At 43.5% G+C, this 26,943-nt stretch overlaps 1 protein-coding gene across 1 annotated transcript in view; it reads left to right on the top strand.

The window, feature by feature from the left end:
• The first annotated feature begins 942 nt into the window (after window positions 1–942).
• Window positions 943–26,943, top strand: part of LRRC15 (leucine rich repeat containing 15) — a 162,149-nt gene continuing 136,148 nt past the window's right edge. Inside the window, exon 1 of the mRNA XM_078665459.1 lies at window positions 943–1,318. Within this exon, the coding sequence (XP_078521585.1) occupies window positions 1,312–1,318 (7 nt within the window). The 5' untranslated portion in view covers window positions 943–1,311. The remainder of the gene's footprint in view (window positions 1,319–26,943) is intronic.

Below are 26,943 nucleotides of genomic sequence, written 5' to 3'. Positions count from 1 at the left end.
CTTAAACCTCCTGACCCATGCCTTCAAAGCCATCCACCACCAACGACCCACCTACATGAACCATCGCCTGCACTTCCACGGCCCCCCAGAAACCTTTGCTCCGCACAGCTCGCCCTTACACAGATCCCCGCATATGCCGCTGCCGCGCCGGAGTACGCTCCTTCTCACATATCACGCCGCCAACGCCTGGAACACACTCCCCGTCCACCTCCGCACGCACCTTTGCTAACCGACTTCAGGAAAGGGCTCAAGACCTGGTTCTTCGACTGAGGCCTGCAGCAAGCACCTGGATACCGTCTCGGGTGACAGGCCAAGCTCTACAAGTACGACTTGATTGGTTGTTGGACAAGACACATTTAAGCCATAGGCAATGTGGGCTATATTGCTCAGGACACTCATCTTCCAAAGGGCCCCCTGGAAATTATTTATCTCCATATATTACCCCAAATGTCTCTGTCTCAACTTCTTTCCACATCTCTGCTTGCCTCTATTCCAGACTAATTCTCCCCACACCCAGTGTCATCTTAAGCGTTTTGGGGCCCCTGCCAAGACATATGTAGCCATTTTTTGTGTGACTCCTTTTCAGAAATATAAGCTTCCCTAGAGAAGTTTTTAGTATATGTTATCCTCATATTTTCCCTAGGACATTCACCCCTCAGGTAATAATTAGGACACATTCCTTCAAGACTGTAGAGCCAGCGAGCCGTCAAAGAATGAATATAACCGTCTGAATCTCTGAGAACGTGGTCAGAGTTATATGTAGAGGCATGGGAATGAAGGAGACATCAAATGCTGATAACAGCTTTTCCTCAAACACTCAGCCTCGCCTTCGACGCTATGAACCTCCTTTTTGGGCTGTTTGATTTTCTTCCCCCGTCTGATTGGTCCATGTCTTAAAATCCCAAGTGACCACAAACTTCCTGCAAACTTTTTTTTTTCCAAAAGACTCCTTGTCCTGGGAAATGAATGAGCGCGCGCCGGTGGCTCAGTCACCACTGTCCACGCTTTTCAGTCAGCACAGAGGAGAGTCAGCCCTTTAGTCCTGCCCGGGTCTCGCTCTGCTCAGGGGCTTGTCACTGCACCGCTAGACGGGGGACGCCAGGCGGTGCGAAATCTGGGATTGCAAAAAAAAGGGGAATTCGCCGGGTGCTGACTCCCGGCTGAGATGTGCACAGAGACCTCACGCCGCTGATTCATTCACTTGCTTAAAAGGAGTGAGGGGGCAGAGCTCGCGCTCACAGCAGCACCAGCAGCAACCCCGGCCGCACCTCCCTCCGCGCGCACTCCACGTGGACTCGACCTCCCGCAGCAATGAGAGGTAAGCAGAAAAGTTTACCAAAAGTTTTTAATTCTACTTTCTGTGCCCTTGTGGCACAGACTGTATTTTAATCTTCAATTTTAGTTGGTGGGGGGGAGAAAAATGATTTTAGACAATGAGAAAAAACATAATGGGAAACGCATCTGTTAAAGTAGCAGTTTTGCACTGTTTGCCCGGCAGTCGATTAAATACTCACAGAGTTAAATTTATGCCCAGTTGAAGGCCGACACTCTCAGACCCCCCCCCCCCCTCCTAAGGTTTTTTTTATCCACTGAATTAACACTCTAGATTCTAGAACAAGGAGTGCAGGGGAGGTGTGGTTTTGTGGCTGAATAACTGTCTTCGGAACTCTGCGACCAAGCTGCAATTCCGGCGCCGCCACTTGAACCGCAGCCATGTGTGATTCTAGTTAAGTAATGGTATCTCCCTATACATCGAATGAAAACAAACGTAGGGAGTAATGTGAAGTGGGCGTTTTGTACCAAGCTCCTGTGTGGATGGAGCGAAGACTGCTTAACAGTGGACTGTGAGTCGCTTTTTGCACCACCTGACATAAAATTAAAGAAAATAAGGATAAAAGGGCAGCTATGAGGCTGATGTAAAAATATATTTTTAAGGATACACTTTCACGTGGGCAGGTCCCTGGTGTCTGTAATCGCAGCACTCTTTAGGGTCACCCTGAACTATTGTTAAAGCCTTTTTTTTGCTTTGTTCAGACAGTGCATGTAAAGGAAGAGTCCAGTCGGTTTACTTTCCGGTTAAATAAGAAATTGGTGATATTTCTTAGTAGCTGGGCAAATGCCCTAATTTAGTGGCTACTGTACGCTCTTCTCTCTCCTTTCTCTCACCCCCTATCTTTGTCTTTATTTGTTTGTTTGCTTACTTTCCCTCATTCTCTCACCTCCCTTAAGTCCTCTCTCTCCTTCTTCGTGTCTCACCCTTTTCTCCCTCAGCCCCCCTTTCTTTCTCTGGTCTTGCTCACTCCCTCTCTCTTTGGTTCCCCCTCCCTCCATCTTTCTCCCACCCCCTCTCTTTGTCTTTATTTGTTTTTTTTTCTTACTTTCACTCATTCTCTCACCTCCCTTAACCCCTTCTCTCTTTCTTCGTGTCTCACCCTTTTCTCCCTCAGCCCCCACTTTCTTTGTCTGGGCTCTCTCACTCCCTCTCTCTTTGATTCCTCTTCTCTTCATCTTTCTTCCCCCACCACGTCTCCCTCTCTCGTTCATACATCTTCTCCTCTCACTTTCCCAACCAGCATCACCGCTGCCCCCCTGTGCACCGGCAGCTATCGGCGTACACGGAAGAGACAACAGTACCACATCTGGGCAGACAGGCTTCTGCGTGAAAGAAAAAGAGGTTTCCCTGGAGATTATAATGCACTGGTGTTCAAAAGGATGCTGAGAGGATGTTGCTGTACATAAACGGGTCTGGGGACATGCTCTGGGGAAAAAGGCTAGGGCGGTCGACATCGAATCTGGGGAACCGGGTTCGAGTCTCGGCAGCGATGCTCAACATCCTGTGATTCTGGGCAAATCACCTAATCTCCCAGGGGCAGATTTAGAATAACGGGCGCATCCCTGCATATCAGTAGGGATGCGCCAGTTATTGTGAGTCACAGCTCCGCCACCATGGATGCGCCGCATTTACAATGCGGCGCACCATGGGGCAAAAATGGACAGATGTGTGACACATCTGCTGCCATAAAGGCGGCGCATTGCTGGAGTTGCGTCGCAAGCTCGGCGCAGCTCCAGCAAGGCTCGAGGGTGCCCTATCCTTAAAATGCTGCGTCAATCCTTACTCCTGCTTCAAGCAGGCGCAGGGTTTTGATGCAGCATGGCCTTAAAAGTGGTATTTCACTCAGCCACTTTTAGGAGGCGTTCCTGCGCCGGAACGCCCCCCTGCACCGGAAAGCATACATGTGGCGAAGGGCTTTACAACGTGACGCATCTCCCAGATGCGTCACGTTGTAAATACCCCGCAGCATGGCGCTGGCTTTGTGCCGCCGCTGTGTCACAAAAATGACGCAACGGCGGCGTAAAAGAGGCGCAAGGGCCTTCTAAATCTCCCCCCAGTGTCTAACAAAAATGAAGGTGTCCGTGTGTAATGTAACTGGTGCTCATGTAAAGCGCTCTGATACCTTCGAGTCGAGTTTGCGCTATATAAAACTCCGAAAAAAAAGACATACTAACAGTGGCTTCAATAAACCAAATTAGACTGCGGTCCACCCAGGCAGGCCAAAGCACATCCTTACAGTAAGCCCTCCCTACGTGCACACCCGCCTCCCTTCTCCACCCGGTAGTCGGCAGAAGGGGGAAACACTTGAGCTTAAGGCGTTGCCACCCTCCACCCCACAAGCAGGGTCTTTCCTGGGTCACAGGCGCCCTCTATCGCCCACAGCAGTGCGGGGGTCTCAGCAGGGAGTGCTCCGCCCTGACTGACCCTGGCCTGACCTCTTGACCGCCATACCGGGCCCTCTCCACCCCCAGTGACATTTTGCACCTGCTCTGAGCAGGTGGGACTGTCAGCAGAGTTGGGTCTGGAATCGTGGAAAACCCACCGGAAAAGGACCCGTTATTTCCGGGTCAGTGTAGTTACTTCCAATTTATGGGGCAAATCTCGTAATTTCCTGATTTTGGGGCAGGCATAGCCACGGCAAACTGAGATTCTGGCCCCAAAACCTGCAACCTCATACTGAGATTCGCAATGGCAAGATGGCTGCGTGAGTTAACGCTCCGGCTGACATCTGCGGTGGTCTGATGGACAAGAGATTGGATCCCACCGAGGGGACACGGCCATGCACCTATGGTCTGCTAATGTCGTACCATTAAACGGGGTTATAGAAACACTAGTTTTACAGTGCTTAGAAACTGTAGATGTCGATGGAGCCGCATATAAATATATCACCTCTAAGTAGCCCTTGTGTTTTTTTAGCACAAAAATTGGTCATATATGGGGGCACATTTACAAGGCCCTTGCGCCACTTTTGCGTCATTTTTAACGCGGAAAAAGCGACGCAAAAGTGGCGCAAGGGCCTTGTAAATACGCCCCATGGTGTGTGATGCCCGGGCTAAAACCAGCGCGGTGGGTGCTCAGTTCTTAAAAGTGGGTAGACGTTGTTTGCTCCCATTTTAGCATTACCGTTTGCGTACATATAACCCCGCTGGGACAGATTTACAAGGCCTTTGGTGCCTGTAAGCGTAATTTAGGGGCATAAAAAATAAATTTGTGATTCAAAATTCCACACACTTACTTATTCAAGGAATCCGTGTGTCTGGAGTTTTTAAAGATAAAATGTGCCATGACGTGAAAGACGATGAACATTTCCATACAATTTTCTGAGGCAGATTTTCCACCAAGTGGAAAATCTTTAAGAGTAAATTTTGCCCTCTAGGGTAAATCAGAAATGTGCAGCGTTTGTAGATTCTGTGTGAATCCCCGAAAAGTCGGACATCTACTTCAAACATAGGGACATCTACGAGAGTTTATTTGTGACTTGTTATAGCCGTAGTTTGAATCTAGCCAATAAATACTACAAGGTTGACGAGGCGCTCTTGTGGATTCGTTTTTGGCTATCAGCACAAAAAACATGTGTGCTACACTCAGCGTCCCCATTTGGCCGGCATGTGTGATCCTGGCCAGCTGACATTATCTTCACGTGCCACAGCTACCTCAGTTATGAAGAAAGGCATTTAAAGTCGGCGACTTTGTGCGGATCATCTACTCAATTTCCCGTGCATGGAAATACACAGAAAATAGTTTCCCTCATTAATTTAGTTGACGTAGGCAACCAACGTCGTATTTGTTTACAGCATAGGTTGCAATATGTGGGTGTCCCTCATGACGCTGGGTCCTGTGATCACTTGCATTTTTTAAATGGAAAATTCACAGGATCTCGCATAATCCCAGGTGCCTGGAACTTTATGTAAACATAAGTTTTTTTTGGGAGCTAACATATATGCTTACCTAAGGAATCTTCACAAGTTAAACCTTTCTTGGTAATTGCACAGCTCCTAGGCAGGGCTCGAATCGGGGTACCACGCGGGTGGACGGCGTTCCCCCACTTATTTTAACGGGAGTTCGATACCTGGAGCAAATGGAGCCACACATTCACTCTTAGGCCTCTCTGGGGCGAGATCTGAGGTCATTCAGAAAGCTGCTCAAACGATGGCTTCTCTGATGCAATCGCATCTAAGGGTGAGCAAGGGGAGGCAATGAGTCTGATGGTGCAAGCCACTTTTCGTGATGTCACTTCCTGCCGTGACGTCAACGTCCCCCCACTTCTTTTTTTAGGACTTGTGCCCTGCTCCTAGGGTCCTGCAGGGAGGGACAGGCACTGTGCACTACAGATAAAGCCATCCACCTCTGTAGATAGTGAAGCGGCATGAGCAGCAAGAACCACAGTCCCAAGAACCACAGACCAGAAGGGACAGATATGCAAACCAGAGGGGCAAGTTGCTCGTGCCAATATGACGCCCCTGAGCATGGCTGGGTGGTAAGGGATGGAGAGGGCGTGAGATTGTAGGGTGATAAGGCTGTGGACAGAGGCGCAACTAGAGCCACATTTTGGGAGGGGCTACTAAAAATTTCGGGGTGGGGCTGATTCGTCCAGCAATATGCAGAGTGGAGATGCAGGGGCTCTAAGAAGGGGTGAAAACACAACAAAGCCTCATTAGCAAGTAAATGGTCTTTTAACCCCTTGGCCGCGGCGGTAATTCCGCCGCGGCGCTAGGGGGAGAGGAGGCTGCGCGGCGCCGCCATGCTCGTGACGGAACCACTCCATCACGAGCCATGGTGGTGCTGTGCTTGTGACGGAATGGTTCCGCCACGGCCCCGCCCGCTCGATAGAAGGCGGGAAATCACTGCAGCGCAGACGCGGCGGCCGGGCCGTGGCGGAACCATTCCATCACCAGCACAGCACCACCGTGGCTCACGAGCATGCAAGGGGTTAAAGACCTGTGAAGTACTCAGGTGCGGCTTTTTGTGTCCCCGGGAAGCTACCACACAGGATGGAGGGGGGGCTGAAGCCCTTTGAGCCCAATGGGCGTTGCACGCCTGGCTGTTGGTAATGTGGGATAGCAGAAGTTGTAGGTTTTGTAGGGCGACAGATGCTGTGGGTGTTGTGAGATGGTAGCTTTCATGGTGTGGTTGGGCAACAGACGCTGTGGGTTTTGTTTTATGACAGTAGTCACGGGTATGTAGAGGTGACATATTGTGGTGTGTTGTGGAATTGCAACATTTGTGGGTGTTGTAGGATGACAGATGCTGTGGGAGGTGTGGGGTTGCAAAGATCAGAGGTGTTGTGCAGTGGCTGACGGGTGTGTGTGGAGTGGCAGATGCTGTGAGTACTGTGGCATGGATTGTAGAGGTCTAGGTGTGATGGTGTGACAGGTGCTGTGGGTGTAGGGTGGCAGGTGCTGTGGGTTTTGTTGGATGGCAGAGGTCAGGGGTATTGTTGGTTTACAGATGCTGTGGGTGTTGTGGGTTGGCAGCACTGGTGGGTGTGGTGAGATGACAGATGTTTGGGGGTGGCATAGGTCATGGTGTTGTATGGTGTCAGATGCTGTGGGTGTTGTGGTGTGTCAGATGCTCTGAGTGGTTTCAGATGTCGGAGGCCGCAGGTGTGGTGGGTGACAGACGCTGAGGGTGTTTCATGGAGTGGCAGATGCAATGGGTGTTGTAGGATGGTGGATGTCATTGGTCTTGTGGGATGGCAGAGGTCATGGATGTCGTAGGATGACAAATGCTGCATTTGTTTCAGGGTTGCAAGTGTTGGCCAAGTGTGGGAGTTATGGTTGTTTCGGCGTAGCAGAGGTTGTGGGCGTTATCCAACGGAGAGGCTATGGGTGCTATGGAACGGGAGTTGTGGGCGATGTATGACCGCAATAGTTATTGGTGTTGTGGGATTTAGTGGACGTTGTAGAATGGATGAGGTGCCTGGTGGTGTTAATTATGCCTTTTGGATGATCACTATGTGTTTCAATAAATTTTCGTCAAAGTCGATCGTGGTGCGGCACCTATTGATTTTTGAGGCACCATTCACGGACTCCTGAAGGATCTCAAGAGGCGCTTTCTAAAACAGAGAAACACCATCCATTGTCTTCCAATGAGTTTTACTCAAAGTCTAAAACAGCGCTGTACATATTGAGTCTCAAGGTATATTCAGGGTGCCCTGAGGGATCTCCAGAGAAGCTTTCTAGAACGATGCACCATCCATTGTGCTTCAGCAAGCTTTCCTCTAAGTCTAACATGGCGCTGTGCCTATAAACTTTGAGGAAAGTTAATTGAAACCCAATAGATGGTGCATCGCTATAGAAGGCATCTCTGTAGGTTCCTCACGACTCCTTGAATTGTGCCAGGGGGGGATCAGCATTTACAGCGCTGAGTTAGACTTTGAGTTAGGCTCAGTGGGAGACAACACACTTTGCATCTCTGGAGACCCCTCAGACTCCTTGAATGGTACCTCAAGAATCCATAGGTGCATAACGGTGTTTGACTTTTACGGAAGCTCATTGGAACGCAATAGCGGGTGCATCGCTATAGTAAGCATTGCTGTAGATTCATCGGGGACTCCTTGAATCGTACCTTGAGATTCAATACGTACAGTGCCATGTTAGAAATTTTCTGGAAAGCTAATTGGAAGACAGGAGCTGGCGCGTCATTCTAGGAAGCGCCGCTGGAGACCCTCAGGATATGTAGACATGTGATCTGGGCCCTGAGATGCTCTTCTATTTATATCGTGCGCCTAATCAGACGGTTCAAAGGGACTCTTGGAGCAGGTCCTGGAAAGGCATGTGGTTTCAAGCAGAGGGATTATGTTCACTGCTCCCCAGCCGGTTTTTGTTAGTCTTTACAAGGGCGCCAAGACACATGGACTTGATATTGGCAAGACAGCCAAGCGCTAGGGAAGCCAGAAGACTCGCATGGCCCCGGCTTTCGCGATTTACACAGGAGTCTCGTGCTCATCACAGTTGACAGACAGAAGTTTCAACGTGGGCTTTGTAGCATTATATTTCACAAATGTTGGCCAAATTATGTCCCTGGGTCCAGGGGGCTTGGCTAGCCTGGTTTCCCAAAACACATTTCAATGCAGTTTCTTTATAGACACTTTATACTCAATTTTCAATCAGCCAAACCACATTACTGAGGTGATGCATGAACCAAAACCCAGCTCTTTTACAGGAGCCATCTCAATATTCCTGGTTTGGCTCAACATTGAGTGCAGACAAATCACATGATTTAAAAATTAAATCAGTCGTGATGGAACTGTGCCCTTGTTGTGCCTGGAGTCCTATCACAATGCTGAAACCAGCAATAAGTACAGATTTTGTGCAGGGCTGTAGTGTTACAGAAGCTTAGAACCAAAGTCAGTGTGCATTAGTGTGAAGAAACAGCAGCTAAAAGGGCTTCCACTGCTCCTTGACATGCAGTGGTCTAATGCAGGTTAACATCTCAGATAGAAAGCTAGAGGTTTGTATATAAGATAGAATGCTAAGGGTTTGCATCTCAGATAGAATGCTAAGGGATTGCATCTCAGATAGAATGCTAGGGGTTTGTATCTCAGATAGAATGCTAAGGGTTTGCATCTCAGATAGAATGCTAAGGGTTTGCATCTCAGATAGAACGCTAAGGGTTTGCATCTCAGATAGAATGCTAAGGGTTTGTATCTCAGATAGAATGCTAGGGGTTTGCATCTCAGATAGAATGCTAAGGGTTTGCATCTCAGATAGAATGCTAGGGGTTTGCATCTCAGATAGAATGCTAGGGGTTTGCATCTCAGATAGAATGCTAGGGGTTTGCATATCAGTTAGAATGCTACGGCTTTGCATCTCAGATAGAATGCTAGGAGTTTGCATCTCAGATAGAATGCTAAGGGTTTGCATCTCAGATAGAACGCTAAGGGTTTGCATCTCAGATAGAATGCTAAGGGTTTGTATCTCAGATAGAATGCTAGGGGTTTGCATCTCAGATAGAATGCTAAGGGTTTGCATCTCAGATAGAATGCTAGGGGTTTGCATCTCAGATAGAATGCTAGGGGTTTGCATCTCAGATAGAATGCTAGGGGTTTGCATATCAGTTAGAATGCTATGGCTTTGCATCTCAGATAGAATGCTAGGAGTTTGCATCTCAGATAGAATGCTAAGGGTTTGCATCTCAGATAGAATGCTAAGGGTTTGCATCTCAGATAGAATGCTAGGAGTTTGCATCTCAGATAGAATGCTAGGGGTTTGCATCTCAGATAGAATGCTAAGGCTTTGCATCTCAGATAGAATGCTAAGGGTTTGTATCTCAGATAGAATGCTACGGGTTTCTATCTCGGATTGAATGCTAGGGGTTTGCATCTCAGATAGAATGCTAGGGGTTTGCATCTCAGATATAATGCTAGGGGTTTGCATCTCAGATAGAATGCTAGGGGTTTGCATCTCATATAGAATGCTAGGGGTTTGTATCTCAGATAGAATGCTAGGGGGTTTGCATCTCAGATAGAATGCTAGGGGTTTGAATCTCAGATAGAATGCTAGGGGTTTGCATCTCAGATATAATGCTAGGGGTTTGCATCTCAGATAGAATGCTAGGGGTTTGCATCTCATATAGAATGCTAGGGGTTTGTATCTCAGATAGAATGCTAGGGGTTTGCAGCTCAGATAGAATGCTAGGGGGTTTGCATCTCAGATAGAATGCTAGGGGTTTGAATCTCAGATAGAATGCTAGGGGTTTGCATCTCAGATAGAATGCTAGGAGTTTGCATCTCAGATAGAATGCTAGGGGTTTGCGTCTCAGATAGAATGCTAGGGGTTTGAATCTCAGATAGAATGCTAGGGGTTTGCATCTCAGATAGAATGCTAGGGGTTTGCATCTCAGATAGAATGCGAGGGGTTTGCATCTCAGATAGAATGCGAGGGGTTTGCATCTCAGATAGAATGCGAGGGGTATGCATCTCAGATAGAATGCTAGGAGTATGCATCTCAGATAGAATGCTAGGGGTTTGCATCTCAGATATAATGCTAGGAGTTTGCATCTCAGATATAATGCGAGGGGTTTGCATCTCAGATAGAATGCGAGGGGTATGCATCTCAGATAGAATGCTAGGAGTTTGCATCTCAGATAGAATGCGAGGGGTTTGCATCTCAGATAGAATGCTAGGAGGTTTGCATCTCAGATAGAATCCTAGGGGGTTTGCATCTCAGATAGAATGTTAGGGGTTTGCATCTCAGGTAGAATGCTAGGGTTTGCATCTAAGATAGAATGCTAGGGGGTTTGCATCTCAGAATGCTAGGGGTTTGCATCTAAGATAGAATGCTAGGGGGGTTGCATCTCAGATAGAATGCTAGGGGTTTGCATCTCAGATAGAATGCTAGGGGTTTGCATCTCAGATAGAATGCTAGGGGTTTGCATCTCAGATAGAATGCTAGGGGTTTGCATCTCAGATAGAATGCTAGGGGTTTGCATCTCATATAGAATGCTAGGGGTTTGTATCTCAGATAGAATGCTAGGGGTTTGCAGCTCAGATAGAATGCTAGGGGGTTTGCATCTCAGATAGAATGCTAGGGGTTTGAATCTCAGATAGAATGCTAGGGGGTTTGCATCTCATATAGAATGCTAGGGGTTTGTATCTCAGATAGAATGCTAGGAGTTTGCATCTCAGATAGAATGCGAGGGGTTTGCATCTCAGATAGAATGCGAGGGGTATGCATCTCAGATAGAATGCTAGGAGTATGCATCTCAGATAGAATGCTAGGGGTTTGCAGCTCAGATAGAATGCTAGGGGGTTTGCATCTCAGATAGAATGCTAAGGGTTTGTATCTCAGATAGAATGCTACGGGTTTCTATCTCGGATTGAATGCTAGGGGTTTGCATCTCAGATAGAATGCTAGGGGTTTGCATCTCAGATATAATGCTAGGGGTTTGCATCTCAGATAGAATGCTAGGGGTTTGTATCTCAGATAGAATGCTAGGGGTTTGCAGCTCAGATAGAATGCTAGGGGGTTTGCATCTCAGATAGAATGCTAGGGGTTTGAATCTCAGATAGAATGCTAGGGGTTTGCATCTCAGATAGAATGCTAGGAGTTTGCATCTCAGATAGAATGCTAGGGGTTTGCGTCTCAGATAGAATGCTAGGGGTTTGAATCTCAGATAGAATGCTAGGGGTTTGCATCTCAGATAGAATGCTAGGGGTTTGCATCTCAGATATAATGCTAGGAGTTTGCATCTCAGATAGAATGCGAGGGGTTTGCATCTCAGATAGAATGCGAGGGGTATGCATCTCAGATAGAATGCTAGGAGTATGCATCTCAGATAGAATGCTAGGGGTTTGCATCTCAGATATAATGCTAGGAGTTTGCATCTCAGATATAATGCGAGGGGTTTGCATCTCAGATAGAATGCGAGGGGTATGCATCTCAGATAGAATGCTAGGAGTTTGCATCTCAGATAGAATGCGAGGGGTTTGCATCTCAGATAGAATGCTAGGAGGTTTGCATCTCAGATAGAATCCTAGGGGGTTTGCATCTCAGATAGAATGTTAGGGGTTTGCATCTCAGGTAGAATGCTAGGGTTTGCATCTAAGATAGAATGCTAGGGGGTTTGCATCTCAGAATGCTAGGGGTTTGCATCTAAGATAGAATGCTAGGGGGTTTGCATCTCAGATAGAATGCTAGGGGTTTGCATCTCAGATAGAATGCTAGGGGTTTGCATCTCAGATAGAATGCTAGGGGTTTGCATCTCAGATAGAATGCTAGGGGTTTGCATCTCAGATAGAATGCTAGGGGTTTGCATCTCATATAGAATGCTAGGGGTTTGTATCTCAGATAGAATGCTAGGGGTTTGCAGCTCAGATAGAATGCTAGGGGGTTTGCATCTCAGATAGAATGCTAGGGGTTTGAATCTCAGATAGAATGCTAGGGGGTTTGCATCTCAGATAGAATGCTAGGGGTTTGCATCTCAGATAGAATGCTAGGAGTTTGCATCTCAGATAGAATGCTAAGCGTTTGCATCTCAGATGGAATGCTAGGGGTTTGCGTCTCAGATAGAATGCTAGGGGTTTGCATCTCAGATAGAATGCTAGGGGTTTGCATCTCAGATAGAATGCAAGGAGTTTGCATCTCAGATAGAATGCGAGGGGTTTGCCTCTCAGAATGCGAGGGGTATGCATCTCAGATAGAATGCTAGGAGTATGCATCTCAGATAGAATCCTAGGGGTTTTGCATCTCAGATAGAATGTTAGGGGTTTGCATCTCAGATAGAATCCTAGGGGGTTTGCATCTCAGATAGAATGTTAGGGGTTTGCATCTCAGATAGAATCCTAGGGGGTTTGCATCTCAGATAGAATGTTAGGGGTTTGCATCTCAGGTAGAATGCTAGGGTTTGCATCTAAGATTGAATGCTAGGGGGTTTGAATCTCAGATAGAATGCTAGGGGTTTGCATCTAAGATAGAATGCTAGGGGGTTTGCATCTCAGAATGCTAGGGGTTTGCATCTAAGATAGAATGCTAGGGGGTTTGCATCTCAGATAGAATGCTAGGGGTTTGCATCTCAGATAGAATGCTAGGGGTTTGCATCTCAGATAGAATGCTAGGGGTTTGCATCTCAGATAGAATGCTAGGGGTTTGCATCTCAGATAGAATGCTAGGGGTTTGCATCTCATATAGAATGCTAGGGGTTTGTATCTCAGATAGAATGCTAGGGGTTTGCAGCTCAGATAGAATGCTAGGGGGTTTGCATCTCAGATAGAATGCTAGGGGTTTGAATCTCAGATAGAATGCTAGGGGGTTTGCATCTCAGATAGAATGCTAGGGGTTTGCATCTCAGATAGAATGCTAGGAGTTTGCATCTCAGATAGAATGCTAAGCGTTTGCATCTCAGATGGAATGCTAGGGGTTTGCGTCTCAGATAGAATGCTAGGGGTTTGCATCTCAGATAGAATGCTAGGGGTTTGCATCTCAGATAGAATGCAAGGAGTTTGCATCTCAGATAGAATGCGAGGGGTTTGCATCTCAGATAGAATGCTAGGGGTTTGCAGCTCAGATAGAATCCTAGGGGTTTTGCATCTCAGATAGAATGTTAGGGGTTTGCATCTCAGATAGAATCCTAGGGGGTTTGCATCTCAGATAGAATGTTAGGGGTTTTGCATCTCAGATAGAATGTTAGGGGTTTGCATCTCAGATAGAATCCTAGGGGGTTTGCATCTCAGATAGAATGTTAGGGGTTTGCATCTCAGATAGAATCCTAGGGGTTTTGCATCTCAGATAGAATGTTAGGGGTTTGCATCTCAGATAGAATCCTAGGGGGTTTGCATCTCAGATAGAATGTTAGGGGTTTGCATCTCAGATAGAATCCTAGGGGGTTTGCATCTAAGATTGAATGCTAGGGGGTTTGCATCTCAGATAGAATGCTAGGGGTTTGCATCTAAGATAGAATGCTAGGGGGTTTGCATCTCATATAGAATGCTAGGGGTATGCATCTCAGATATAATGCTAAGGGTTTGCATCTCAGATAGAATGCTAGGGGTTTGCATCTCAGATAGAAAGCTAGGGGTTTGCATCTCAGATAGAAAGCTAGAAGTTTCTTTTTCTATAGTTTCATTCGGGTCTTCTGTGTGTGGATCCTCACTTTACTGTTCACATCGTTTACTTTTTCATGCATTTCTCACATCTTTTGCAGCCATATCTGCGTTTTCCCTTTCGTTGTCTTATCTTACTCCGTGCTATTCCCCACCACCTAAGGTGGTGTTCAGATGGCAGGAGATGAATTGCCGCTGCACCTGTTGGTTTTCACAAGTGGGGGGTCGTATTTAAAAGCTGAGTGTTTGGGCACGTGCTCTGGGAATGTGCCATTCGGGTTTTGTAAACTATTCTTTCTTCTCCTGATCCCCTGCAGCAGCAGTTGTTTTTTTGAAGATTCAGTGTCTGTCTTCTAGAGTGAGTGAGTGAGTGAGAGAGAGAGACAGGCAGACAGTGTGTGTGTGTGTGTGGTGTGTGTACACTAGCACGTGCATGTGCTAAGGATCAAAAAGGCTTCAATGTTGTAACACTGATGGGGTCATGCCTATGTTTTTTACGGGTGCAGAAAACACACTTGAGAAAGTACCATTACACCAAAGTTAAAATACTTAAAAATGAGTAGTAACATGCATAAATGTGTTTAGTGCATTACTACTTTTTTTTGCTTTTAGTGTGGGTAAAATGGGTGATAAGTGCCTGGGATAAAATCAGAACTAGTGCAATCTGGCCTCGCCTTCCAGTTTAATGCTCTAAGACATCAATTAGGAGCAGCCAGGTGCAGTCCTGGTTCGCCCTTGGCACTCCTGGACTCAGCCGAGTAAAGAACTACATTCCATGGTTTCATCTCTTCGACCTTCCCCAGGCCCCACAGCAGCACCTGAACTCCTATTATGCTGATGTGGAACCACCTGTATTCGCAACCTGTCAGCCACGGGCCTGGCTGGGGGGAGGGACTAGTCGACAGTCGACAAACGACAGAATAGGAATTATTTAATTTTCCCTATTCCGTCATCTGTCAACTCCCCCAACCACCCCGCCCGTCCCCACCGCGCTTACCTGCACTGACCGACGCTGCAACCTGTTGAGGAAATAACAAAGATTAAGGTTTTCCAGCTCATTCATTCCAGCTGATCCCCTAGGCCATATACACATCTCTTCTGCGCAATAAAATGTAAGCATCAGCACCAACCAGGAGTCTTCCTCAGCCAATGCTGGGACCGGGGTCAGCCCGCTGCCACACGAGATGCCGCATCCTCTCCCATCCAGCCACACTCCTTTGGAACAACCTCTTAGTCGATTTATAAAGTATTAAAAACCTGTTTTACTTTCTTTGACAGCTAGTCATTCACATATGCAATAAAATAAAAATAATGAAAACTCTCCTAATCAGGGTTTAGCTTACCACCTTAGCGCCAAAAAGACATTATTGGGTAGGTCAACGTCTTACAATATTCCATAGCCTAATAAATCACAATGTATTGTTTTGAAATAATTAGATAATGCACAGTAGAAATCATTACATCTACAAGGTATATCCCATAGTTAAATGGCGTCTGTACCAATCAAACCTACACACAGTACACTCGCCAAGTACACATCCCTTGATGTACATCTGAATGTTCATGTGAACGATCATCGATTGAAGTATTGGGACTCCTCTAAGGTCCTCTGCTTTCAAATCAACAATTTGCATTTCATAACAATAGTTGTTTTTAGGTCCAGCCTGGGCAGCATATGCGCTACTCTGCAAGGCATGCTGTATTCAGGTAGGGACTTGAGGCTCCGCCCATATTTTTCATTGGCTTGAGTTATTGTCCACTGTAAAATGTGGCTGTTCATTGGTCAATAGGCTTAGTAGTCCCTCCTTAGTACCGCCTTGTCTCATTTTGTAACCTACCAAGGCGACACCCCCTGATGCGTGTGTTGTTACTTAGTAGGCATTAATTACAGCCTCCGAACACTAGGTTCTCAAATAGCTTTGTCTTGCCTGCTGTTGGAGGCAGGACACACTCTTGCCTCACACTTTTTAAATGTTTTATAGCACAAACATATTTGCAATGCAATAGGTCTCGCATTTGTGAGAGTTTTAGCTATTGGCATTGTAAATGACAATGCCTCTTATTTATCTGTTTTAGAAACAGACAATGTTTGTTTTTAATGCCAACCCTCCCATTGGTTTAGCAAGTCAACATACAAAGAGAAATGAAAAGTGGCAGAAGGGTAAAGAATTTGGGTGTTCCTCTCTTCACCATTGTATTGTACATTGCCTTTAATAATACATAATAACACAGTTGTCTTTATTATGTTATTTATATCCAATTTCGACGCTTTGTGTATGTGCACAGTGTATTAAGGATGTTTTATCAGAATATTGTTGTTAGAGTACTGTTTAATATAAATATCAAGGCCTAAATATTGTTTAGAAAAACATTGCCAAATTGGAGTTAATAAAGGAAAATCTACACCTAATGTGTAATATTTTTAGATTAAAGAGTTAACAAGTAAATAGTTTTGGAAAGGTGTTAAATGAAACAATTTAGAAAAATCATTAAAATAGATGCTAAATCAGAGATGTTCTCCTTTGGGGCAGGATGCCATCATATCAATAAGATTAGAGGGAGAGGACTTGTTTCTCCAGCACAAATAATTGATATTACAGATCCCTGATTTAAAACTTGGCCTGCAGTGAAAATGCCTCTTTCAGTCTATGCTTTCCACAGCAGCCTTTTTCATGCAAAGCAAATTTCTGTGTTGTTCCAAATTGAAGATAACATGAGTAACCTTGGGGCAACTTTAGAAAGAATTCATGCAACACAGTGCAGCAACTAAAGATGTTGAACTTTGTTGCATGAAAGGGGAGAGCAGAACAGCTGAATATCTACTGAGATATGGCACTGGTTTTCTTAAGCTACGCTACGCTACCGCACCTTAGGCTGCCTTGCGCCAATGCAACCAACCTTGCACTATGGATCAAGGATGTGTGTGGGATGTCAAGCTTAGGTTTTGCAATGGAAGGAGACCCCTCCAGTATACAATACTATGCTTTGATATAGGTTAACGATTTTATAATGTTGTATGTGTGCTACAACACACATGCAGGGTTATACAAGTTTTGAGAAAAGAAAACATTTATCTAATGTTACACCTGCCTTGAGGAAGCATACAATTTTGGTGTAAATTTCTGTCTTCCATATTTTAGTGTGTATGAATTTCCTTCAAAACCCTTGTGCACATTCATAAGAGAGTAGATCATGTGGTCTTAATTGTAGCCAATCTGTGTGGGGGACTCCTACTCCTGTCTGCAGTTAGTAATGATTGTAATTGATGACCTTGTTAGGCTCTTTTTCCATAGTGGTTCAATTTGGCAATTCTGGATCATTATAATTTACCTAAAATCTAGACGGAATAAAAAATGAATGCCTTATATTAATTTTTCTGGTCTAGAAATCCAAACCCCCTTTTGGGGGTTCAAACTTGAAGTTTTCTCCTGGCAAAGAGCATTTTGCAGTTAGTAACTCAAATTAAATCTAGGAAGATTTTTTCCCATAACTTGTAAATGAATTAATTGCAAGATACACATACAGTATTTAATACACAAAAAATATTGGTAAAGAATTAATGTCATCGTACTGGCTGTAGCCCACCACAGCTCATATCTAATTTATTCCATCTTGTAAAGTTGATGTCAACTTTGTCTTTTAATCGATCCATGTTTAATGCAATTCATTCTTCAACACAGCTTGTACATTTTATTTCCAGATATTTTGTCACTCTTGGTTCCCAGCAATATTCTAAATGCTCATCAAAAGCCCTGTTAAGCATTTCTGATACTATGTTAAGCATGACTTGGATCAGTTGATTATGTAACCTGAAACTGAAATAAGTCTTGATTTGATTTTGATATTTCTGGTTTGGAAATTGTTAACAGCATGTTATCAGGGAAACTAATGTTTTATATCCAAAAGAGCCTACAACAGCTCCTTGTGTTGCTTTGTTAAGTCTAATGTCAATAGCTAGGGATTCCAGGACGAGCTAAACTGAAAAGGAGATAATGGAAAGCCCTGGTTTTTACCGTTTTCTAAGATCACTTCCTTTTAAAGTAATCTACCCATGTTAATGCAGGCTTTAGAGCCCACAAAATATGATTACAGATTTGCACAAACTAATTCTCCAAGTGCTTCTTTATTAACACCTCATCAGATAATTCCACCCTACATTATGGAAGACCTTATCGGCATCAATGTGCACCTATAAATGGTGGTCCTGCTTGACTCTGTCCAGAAGGTCTCCAATTTTCCTTATGTTATTTGTTCCAGATCTGTTTTAATGGCGCTAGATTGGCTTTATGTACTGACTCGTTTATGACCCGCTTGCCCATATTTTTGTTAGAGGTTTAGTATCCACATTGATTAACAATATGGCCTATAATAACTACATTATTTTACCCTGCTTTGGATGTTTGATTATAAGGGATTTCTTTATTGAGCTTGGAAGTATATTGGTGATACTATAGTTAAATGCTGTTGTTAAAGTGGTTTTTGTTTTATAAAAATGGCCTAATATTGCAACTAGCCCAGAGGATTTGTTTATCTTATGATCTGAAATGATTAGTGTTAACCCCCTTTGAAGATATGTTACGGCTGTCGTCACTCAATTTAGGAAAAGAAAGGTTACCTGAAAATGTACAAATCAACTCGTTGGCCACTTTCTTTTTAAAGTGCAAGTTAGCAAGAAAAGAATTAAAAATATTGTTGACATATTTCATACTGGTGCCATGATGATTTTGCATACGGTGGATATATTGGTTATGTTCTAATTGTTTTAGTTTCTGTGCCACTATTCTACCTTTTTGTCACTTCCTGCTCAATATTTCGATTTAGTTTACACAAGGAAAAATTCAGCTTTTTGAGTATACAACTTATTTAATTCATACCTGGCCTAATTATCTGTGTTCTCGGACTGTCCAACAGACCTTTACCTTGTCTTTCTATAAATCTTTTTTTTACATTTTCTGCATAGTCTCAACGTTCACATTTACACATACAATTCGTGCCGAGATTCGTATGAACTCCATCCATCTAGCAAAACATTGGTCACAATCAGCCTCTGACCCCCCCCCCCCCCGGACCAAGACTCCCATGTATATTGCAATCAAGTCATTATCAGACCTTTATCTTTAGCAACTTTTCCAGTTTCAGGGTGATGAAAACATAAAGACTTCCCACAAAAAATGTAAGACAATTTAATGCTGTGCAGGAAATTACAACCAAGCCAATATCAATCTTTAAAAAGTTATCATAAATGATTAACAGAACTAGGCATTTTAAAAGGCATAATAACAATATTCAATTTTCCATATGAAAGACTTTTCTTTCTCACTACCTGGTTGAGTGGATAAAAAGATAGAAACATAATCTTATGGGTGGTTAGGGTCAATTTTGGAGATCAGCATATCATTGTCTTATTTCAGAGTGTGATAGAATTACATCAATCCTTGAAATCGTATTGTGCCTACTGATGAAAAAGGCAGAATCCTTCACAGCTGAATGACAAAGTGTCCAAGAATCAACAAGACCCAGATTTTTGCAGAAAGTATGCAGATAAGATTGTTCTTGAATGTTAAATTCTCGACTCTTACCCCTGCAGACTAGAAAGTCATCAGGGCCAATGATGAATGTACCTCTTATCACAATATTTCCATAATTCAGTGTTACCAATACCTTCTTTAGATAACAAACAGTATGCATTTCATTTATTTAAACTTTATTCGGCTTCAGAAATGAAAACCATAAAAGTTACATTTACACAAGTGAACAAACAAGTTTAAAAATGGGCATCACGGATCAGGTTACATGAGTTCAGTAGCGTCAGTACACATTAAATGAGAGTATAAAGGCAATATATAAAGTTAAAAACAATTCATAGTAATATATTTTATCCTAATCAGTTAAAATCCAGGCTTTTTCTGTATCTTAAAGAGCATTTTAAAAACCCTACAATCAGCGGTATACAGTCGGGTTTTAACAGTTGCAGGTAAAACAAAGCTGGGGGTGCATGTGAGAAATTTAGCTTTTTTAAAAGAGATTTTAAAAACAATCTGCACTATTTGAGAACATGGCTGATATACATTCATTTGTGTTAATAAAGGGTTATTCATTTTAACCCTGGACAAAACCCAGCAGCCTATTGTGGAGGTAACCTGATATAAACAAAAGAGGAAAAATGGAAATGTTGAAGTGCCCTTTTTATAGTCAAACGTTTAATTATGTGATGTTGCAAAATTTGTTAAAAGTCTCTAATAATGGATCCAAAGTTAATCAACAAACACTGGGTCTGTGTTGGAATTCAGATCAATTCTAGACTATGTGTATGATCACTATTGACATTCATTCTTTTTGAACTATCCTATATGAATATTCTGAATATCTCACATATCTTTGGCCCCTGTACACCAATACTGGACAGCCCTGATCTAAATCCATATAGGTTTGTACCCTCTACAGGTGGTGCTAGGTAAATTGTCAAATAAAAATATATAACTGGGCGAACTACAAAGTAAGCCATCACATAATGTGATCTGATTACCCCGATTACATAATTGGTACAATTCTTCAAGTTTCAGTTTATAATGCTCCCTAGATCCTATTCAGGACTTTGGTTGTTTCCACTCGTTTCAGAAATTCATTGCAATGTATTTCTGTTGTCCATAGTAAGAAAAATAGGCTTGATGCACTGCATTAAGGTAAACTGTTGAAACCTTTCTGATTTATAACCAATACCCAGAGCACACATCAAATTATATCTTAATCCAGGTAAAAAGTTAAATTCACGTGTTTCTTCCGTGTTCTTTAATTTCTTAACTTCTTTTGCCCCGCCAACACGTGTTTCATCGCATTGGGACTTCCCCACGACTTCTTCAGGGCTATCTTCCTTTTCTCAATAACGGCACATATTCATCTGGTGACTGGTTCTAATTCCGTCCCGGTGTACACCTCCAGTAATCCCAAATGTATGTCAATCCGTGTCCATCAAGCTGTTTAAGTTCTCTTATTTAGGATCATGCCTCCATGTATCGGGTCCGTTCACCCTGCTCCCTGATGCAGTCACAAGTATTTCACTCCTCGTTAGCGAGTACGCTACACGATCCAAATTTCCCGGCAAGTCTGCTCCGCTATACATGAATTGTGATATAATTTGATGTGTGCTCAGGGTATTGGTTACACTGTTTTGATGGTCCTTAAGATCTATATTTAAGGAGGCAGGGTGATTCTTCCTTCCCTTGAAGCACCTTTCCTGATACCAGGTTCTACTATACAAACCCGGGAATAGTGAGCGCCACAGTCAACCCATAAAAAATTCACTCAATCGTTTTCTATACCTTTGTGACTTATGTTTATAAAAATGCTACACTAACGCCCTGCAATGGATATTTCAGGCTATTTATGTGAGAATACTTTTCACCTTTCCCTAAATATGAGCAAAGACTGATGGCACACAAGGAGATCTTGGAGATGTGTCGTGAATTTGCTCAGTTTTGCTCATACCACATATGACCATTTCAGAAGCTAGCATGGCTAGGGAGAAGAAACTTAGGGGCATACTATCAAGAACGGCGGTAAAAATTATCGCCGGTTTAGCGGCAGAAAACTGCAGCTAAAACGGTGATAATGGGCTTGATATTATGCCCTTGAGAATTTCAATAGAAGTCCATGTTCTGGTGTGAACATGGGCTTCTATTGGAATTCTCCAGGGCATATTATCAAGCCCATTATCGCCACTTTAGCAGCAGTTTTCTGCTGCTAAACCAGCGATAATTTTAACGCCGTTCTTGATAATATGCCCCCCCCTGATTGAAAGACACAGATGCTGATATTGTTGCAATACTCCAAAAATGCTATCTCCCACGCCATAGATACAGAACAAAGAACACACACATGCACAACAGTTTGTGGGATACTGAAAAACCAAAGGAAGCAGCAACTGTCCAGCTGGACCCTCCTGCTTGTCGAGGAACAGTGGGACGTCAAATTACCCTTCCGGTTCTCTTGCATTCAAGATGTGATCCTAAAGACCCAGCAGCGGGTGGTGGTGAGGAACCAAAACAAGGGGCCTTCTAAAAGTAAATAAGTGCAATGGGATGCAAACAAAGCTTCTAAACAAAAAGAAAAACTAATGGTAGGTATTCTGGCCAGATTTACTGAGATTTTGTATCAGGGTTGCATAACATATTTGGCACAGCCTCAAAGCACATCCATTTTACAGAGCCAAACATCCCAATTTGAGTGGCTGTGACCAGTGAGTGCTATGCACTGCCTTGGGTTACTTTGCGTCAGGTAGGCGTTACGTGGGGGATGCATGAGCATTCATGTGCAACCATCCATGTGTTTTGAGTAAAACCCATATTTATAAAGACATTTAAACCTGGGTTTGCACCAAAATGGTAAACATAACTGAGGCTGGAGTAAGAAGGGGAATTACCTTTATTTCTCCTTGTTATTTCCTATGTCCATGTATGCTACGTTCTGCAGCACACATACAAGTTTCAAGTTTATTTTATTTGCATAGTTTGCTAAAACCATTGCAATACAAAAATATTTCATTGCAGACAAATGTTTGTATATAAAAACTCCTTAGTTATAAAAGGTTAAAAATTCTATTAAAGAGACTGTACAATAAAAATTCAGATATTAGAAGTCACTTATTTAGGCACGTTATACACATACAAAAGGGAAATAGCCTCAAAGGAAAGTCTTTTTGGAGGAAAGGATCAATTTATGCTAAAAAACAACCTGACCACAATGTAGGCACCATGACACAAGGGTGCCTGTGTTGGTGCTTGGAAGTCACAAGTGTGCCAGCACTAGGAGAGCGCAGAATTGCTCCATATCTATGAAAATATGGCTCTGTTCTGCTCTCTCTCTTTTTCACGCAGTGCAGCAACTTCACTTGCAAATGGTAATACATTTTCCCATCTCTCTGTCAGTAGTGCTCACTGAAACCTTTTCTTGAAATAGGCAAATCCTGTCCATTTCTTTTAGATTTTCAGGTTAACTGAAAATGGGCTAGAAAAACTGACCAAATTTACACTGCAAGCGAGCCTGAGAAATAGGTAGATTTCTCAGTTCTTGCACTTTGTGTGGTTGTTCTTGGCAGAACGGTTGTAGTTATAGTTAGGATTGTGTTTCCATAGGAAATTGTGTTTCCATAGGAAATTAATTTTTTTCATTTGCTTATCTCTTTGGCACCTTTTGACGATTCTTCACGAAACATTCCGAAAAAAACCCTGTTACCTACCACTCTTTATGATATGAGTTCTGCAGGTTGAGATGAAAAGGATAGAGCGCATTGGGACTCTTCCATACAAACACTTGTAAAGCTCTCTAGAAGATATGAGAGTGAGGAGTCTCATCTGGCTTTGGAGCAGCTCTGACCTATCCTGAATCAACTAAGGATTTTCCAGAACCTCGCTATTACAGATGGAAAGTATATGGAAGACAGAAGAATTGGGGGGGGGGGGGGGGGTAGAGACCATGCCCATAATCTCCTCACAAGGACAAAGGGCCAGATGTATTAAAGGGTTTTACCCATTCTGTGTCTATGGGAAATTGTGTTCATACAAAAGGCCCAAAGTCTTTTGAAATCACCACCGAAGGTAGGGAGGCATATCTTTGAGTTCCATCCAGTCCCTGGGAAGGCAAGAGTTGGAAAGAGCTGATCAAAGACCAGAAGTCTAATGGTTCCTCACTTCGGAACAGATAGACACACTTTCTGTGCCCCAGTAAGGAGCCAGGCATGGTTGGATATTTTCTCAGGAACAGAAAAAATCCAAACCCGTCGGGCTCCTCCCTGGGGTGCAGACATATATTTCCCGAGTTCCTGCAGGGAGTACAGACTATGTGTTGATTTTATCTTAGCGTTCGAAAAATCAAAATCACGCTTGGTTCCTGGCTGTGGTGCAGATTCAAAGTGCTCTGTATCCCACCATGAAGCTGGAAGACTGTTCGGGTTTTTTCTTAGCCTCAGAAAAAATCCAAACTGGAGTTGAGTCCTTGAAGACGTGCAGGCACGCACATGCCTGCGCCGCAATGTAGAGTCTGGGCGCTGTTCGGATTTTTTCTTACACTCTGAAAAAATCCGAACCACGTCTGGCTCCTCGGTGGGGCACATATGGGGCCAGATTCATCAAGCTTAAATCCGCTCGCAAAGGGCAAGATTCTGAGAATCTGGCCCTTTGCGAGCGGTATTTTTGCATTTGGGATGCATCATTCCAAATGCAAAAATCGCTAATTAAGAATTCGCTAAATTGCGATTCTTTGCATTTAAGGAATCTCAAATTGAGATTCCTTAAATACAATGCATGAAATTACCATGAAGTACATCTTCGTGGTAATTTGCAAAAACTTTGAAAAATGCACTAAAGTGCATTTTTCAAAGGTTCATGTTGTGCACACACATGCCCTAAGGGCATGTGTGTGCTCAACATATGTGCACACATCAATTTCAGGGGTGCAACAGGGTGTCCTTTGGACACCCCTGCACCCTTGAAATCGCGATCTCAATTTGCGTATCGCTAATTGCGATTAGCAAATTGAGATTGTCTTCCCATTCATTCCAATGGGCCTCTAGGCCCATAGGAATGAATGGGGAGATATTCCTTAATGGAATTATTAGAAATCGCTAATTTTTTAGTGATTTCTTGATGCATAGCATTTTGCTATTCCTTAATAGCGAATCGGTATTTTTAGCTATTAAGGAATAGCAAAATGTGTTCTTGATGAATCTGGGGGATGGACTCTTATCTTTGCGCCTGCGAGAGGCCAGCACTGTTTGGATTTTTTCTTAGCTTCAGAAAAATCCCAACTGGGCCTGGCTCCTTGGTATCAAATTTGGCCCGTGCCGTGGACTTGCCCCAACACACCCGTGGAGTAACAACTGTACCATCAGAAGTGTGGGAAAGTTATATGGTAGGACATTTGCTTGAAGCTCTAGTGTTTTCTGTCCCAGAAAAGTGAAGACATGGTGATGTTTGGAGGGCTATAATCAGGATGAGGGAGTTCTGGCACACAACAATAGAATCCTTATGATGTGTAAGTGTTAAAAATGTGTGGTTATAGTATGTTTTTATACAGCCCAGGGGTGATATCTGTAACCATAAGACAGGAAACCTAAACTGGAATTTCACTTGCAGCTGCTTTCCAGATTTCCTAAATGCACTACATCAGTTTATTACCTGTGGGCTCCTTAAAGTGATTGCAAATTCCTACATGACTGGTGTTCCCATGGGGAAACAACCTTTACAACGCAACTTTTACAACGCACTACCATTACAACGAAACTTTTACAACGCAACATCCATTACATCGCATATCATTACAAGCAGCCATTACAACGCACACCATTACAACGCACACCATTACAACGCACGACATTACAACGCATGACATTACAACGCATACCATTACAACGCATACCATTACAACGCATCCAACATTTACCCTACTGTTGCACCCCCTGGAGTTAGAATAGTAATTTTTACCCCTACACTTACCCTACTGTTGCACCCCCTGGAGTTAGAATAGTAATTTTTACCCCTACACTATCCAACATTTACCCTACTGTTGCACCCCCCTGGAGTTAGAATAGTACATTTTACCCCTACTCTATCCAATACTTACCATAAATGCAATGTAATGTTATGCGTTGTAAAGGTAGTATACGTTGTATTGGAATGCGTTGTAAAGGTAGTTTAAAAAAATTTGTTGTAATGGAATGCGTTGTAATGGATGTTGCGTTGTAAAAAATGTATTGTAAAGGTATGCGTTGTAAAAGTATGCGTTGTAACGTCATACATCTGTTCCCATGCTTAGGGGGGCCAGAAAAACTAGGATGGGGATCAAGCCTTGGCACAGGTATGTGCCTGCTTGGGGAAAACTGTAGGAAATTAACAAGGCTTTGGAAAAATTGGTGAAAATGTGACTCACATCATGTTTAAAGTGTTCTACTGCCTGTCAGTCAGGAAGTGAGGTCTGGTTTGCACCAACATATTCCTTTGCTCATACAGAATTAGAAAATATTTCATTTTTATACTTTCCAAAAATGACTAAGTTTGAGATCTGTCCTTCAATGAACAGTACACTATTAACTGCCATCATTTTGTGCTCTGCGCTAATATTACATAATTGACTGTACAGACTACTTTCTGTGGGAACACCCACACATACTTGGCATTGCTGGACACCAGACATTCTGGGAAATATTCCATTAGTTAGTGTTCTGGGATTTATTTTTGGCCATTTTAGAAATGCAACAAAATATTGTGCAAAACTGTTATTTTATTTTTAACTCCACATTCTTCATTATATCTTCAGACTGCGATAAGATATTGATGTGGTGTTTGCACCAAATCATATCCCCGAAAGTGCTGAAAAAATATACATGCCAAGATTTACTCTGGTTTTGCATCAGTGTTGCATCACTTTTGTGGTGCAGCTCGACGCAAAATCTATTTTGGCATTTCCTAAGCCACACAAAGCTACTTTGTGTGGCTTTGCATGGTTTAGTAAATGGAAAGTAACGCAAGGCAGTGCAAAGCGCGGGATTGCGTTACTTTTCTTCGGGTAGGCTTTACATGAATGGAGCAGTGCTGGGGCGTTCCCACGCATTCACTCATGTATTTTGACACATAGCCAGATTTACAAACTCTTGTAAACCTTGGTTTGCATGAAAATGGTAACATACAAACGTGTAACAACAAGAAATATCTTTATTCTAATTGCTTCTTCCGCTTTCCAAGTGTGCTGCATTTTGTAGCACAAATCGAAAGGGGAATATGCCTACAGCGCTTGCTTTCCTGCACAAAAACAATCCTCCCCATAACGCAGGCACCCATGCACTATAGTGGAAGGGTGCCTGCATTGGTGCTGGGCGGATGTATGACGGTACGACGCGTACCGTTACAACGCGTCCCTTTACGACGCAGTTTTAGCAACGCAAGTCGTTACAGCGACTTGCGTGGGGGGGGGCGCTGATAGTGAATAGTTTAATTTGCTATTCCAACACCAGTCCCCGGGATTAGTAGAGAAGGTGTTGGATAGTAAGTTAAACTATCCCCTATCCTAGAGCGCCCTC

The sequence above is a fragment of the Lissotriton helveticus genome, chromosome 11 (assembly GCF_964261635.1).
Source record: "Lissotriton helveticus chromosome 11, aLisHel1.1, whole genome shotgun sequence".
Lineage (NCBI taxonomy): Eukaryota > Metazoa > Chordata > Amphibia > Caudata > Salamandridae > Lissotriton > Lissotriton helveticus.
This window is presented reverse-complemented; position numbering and strand designations above follow the sequence as displayed.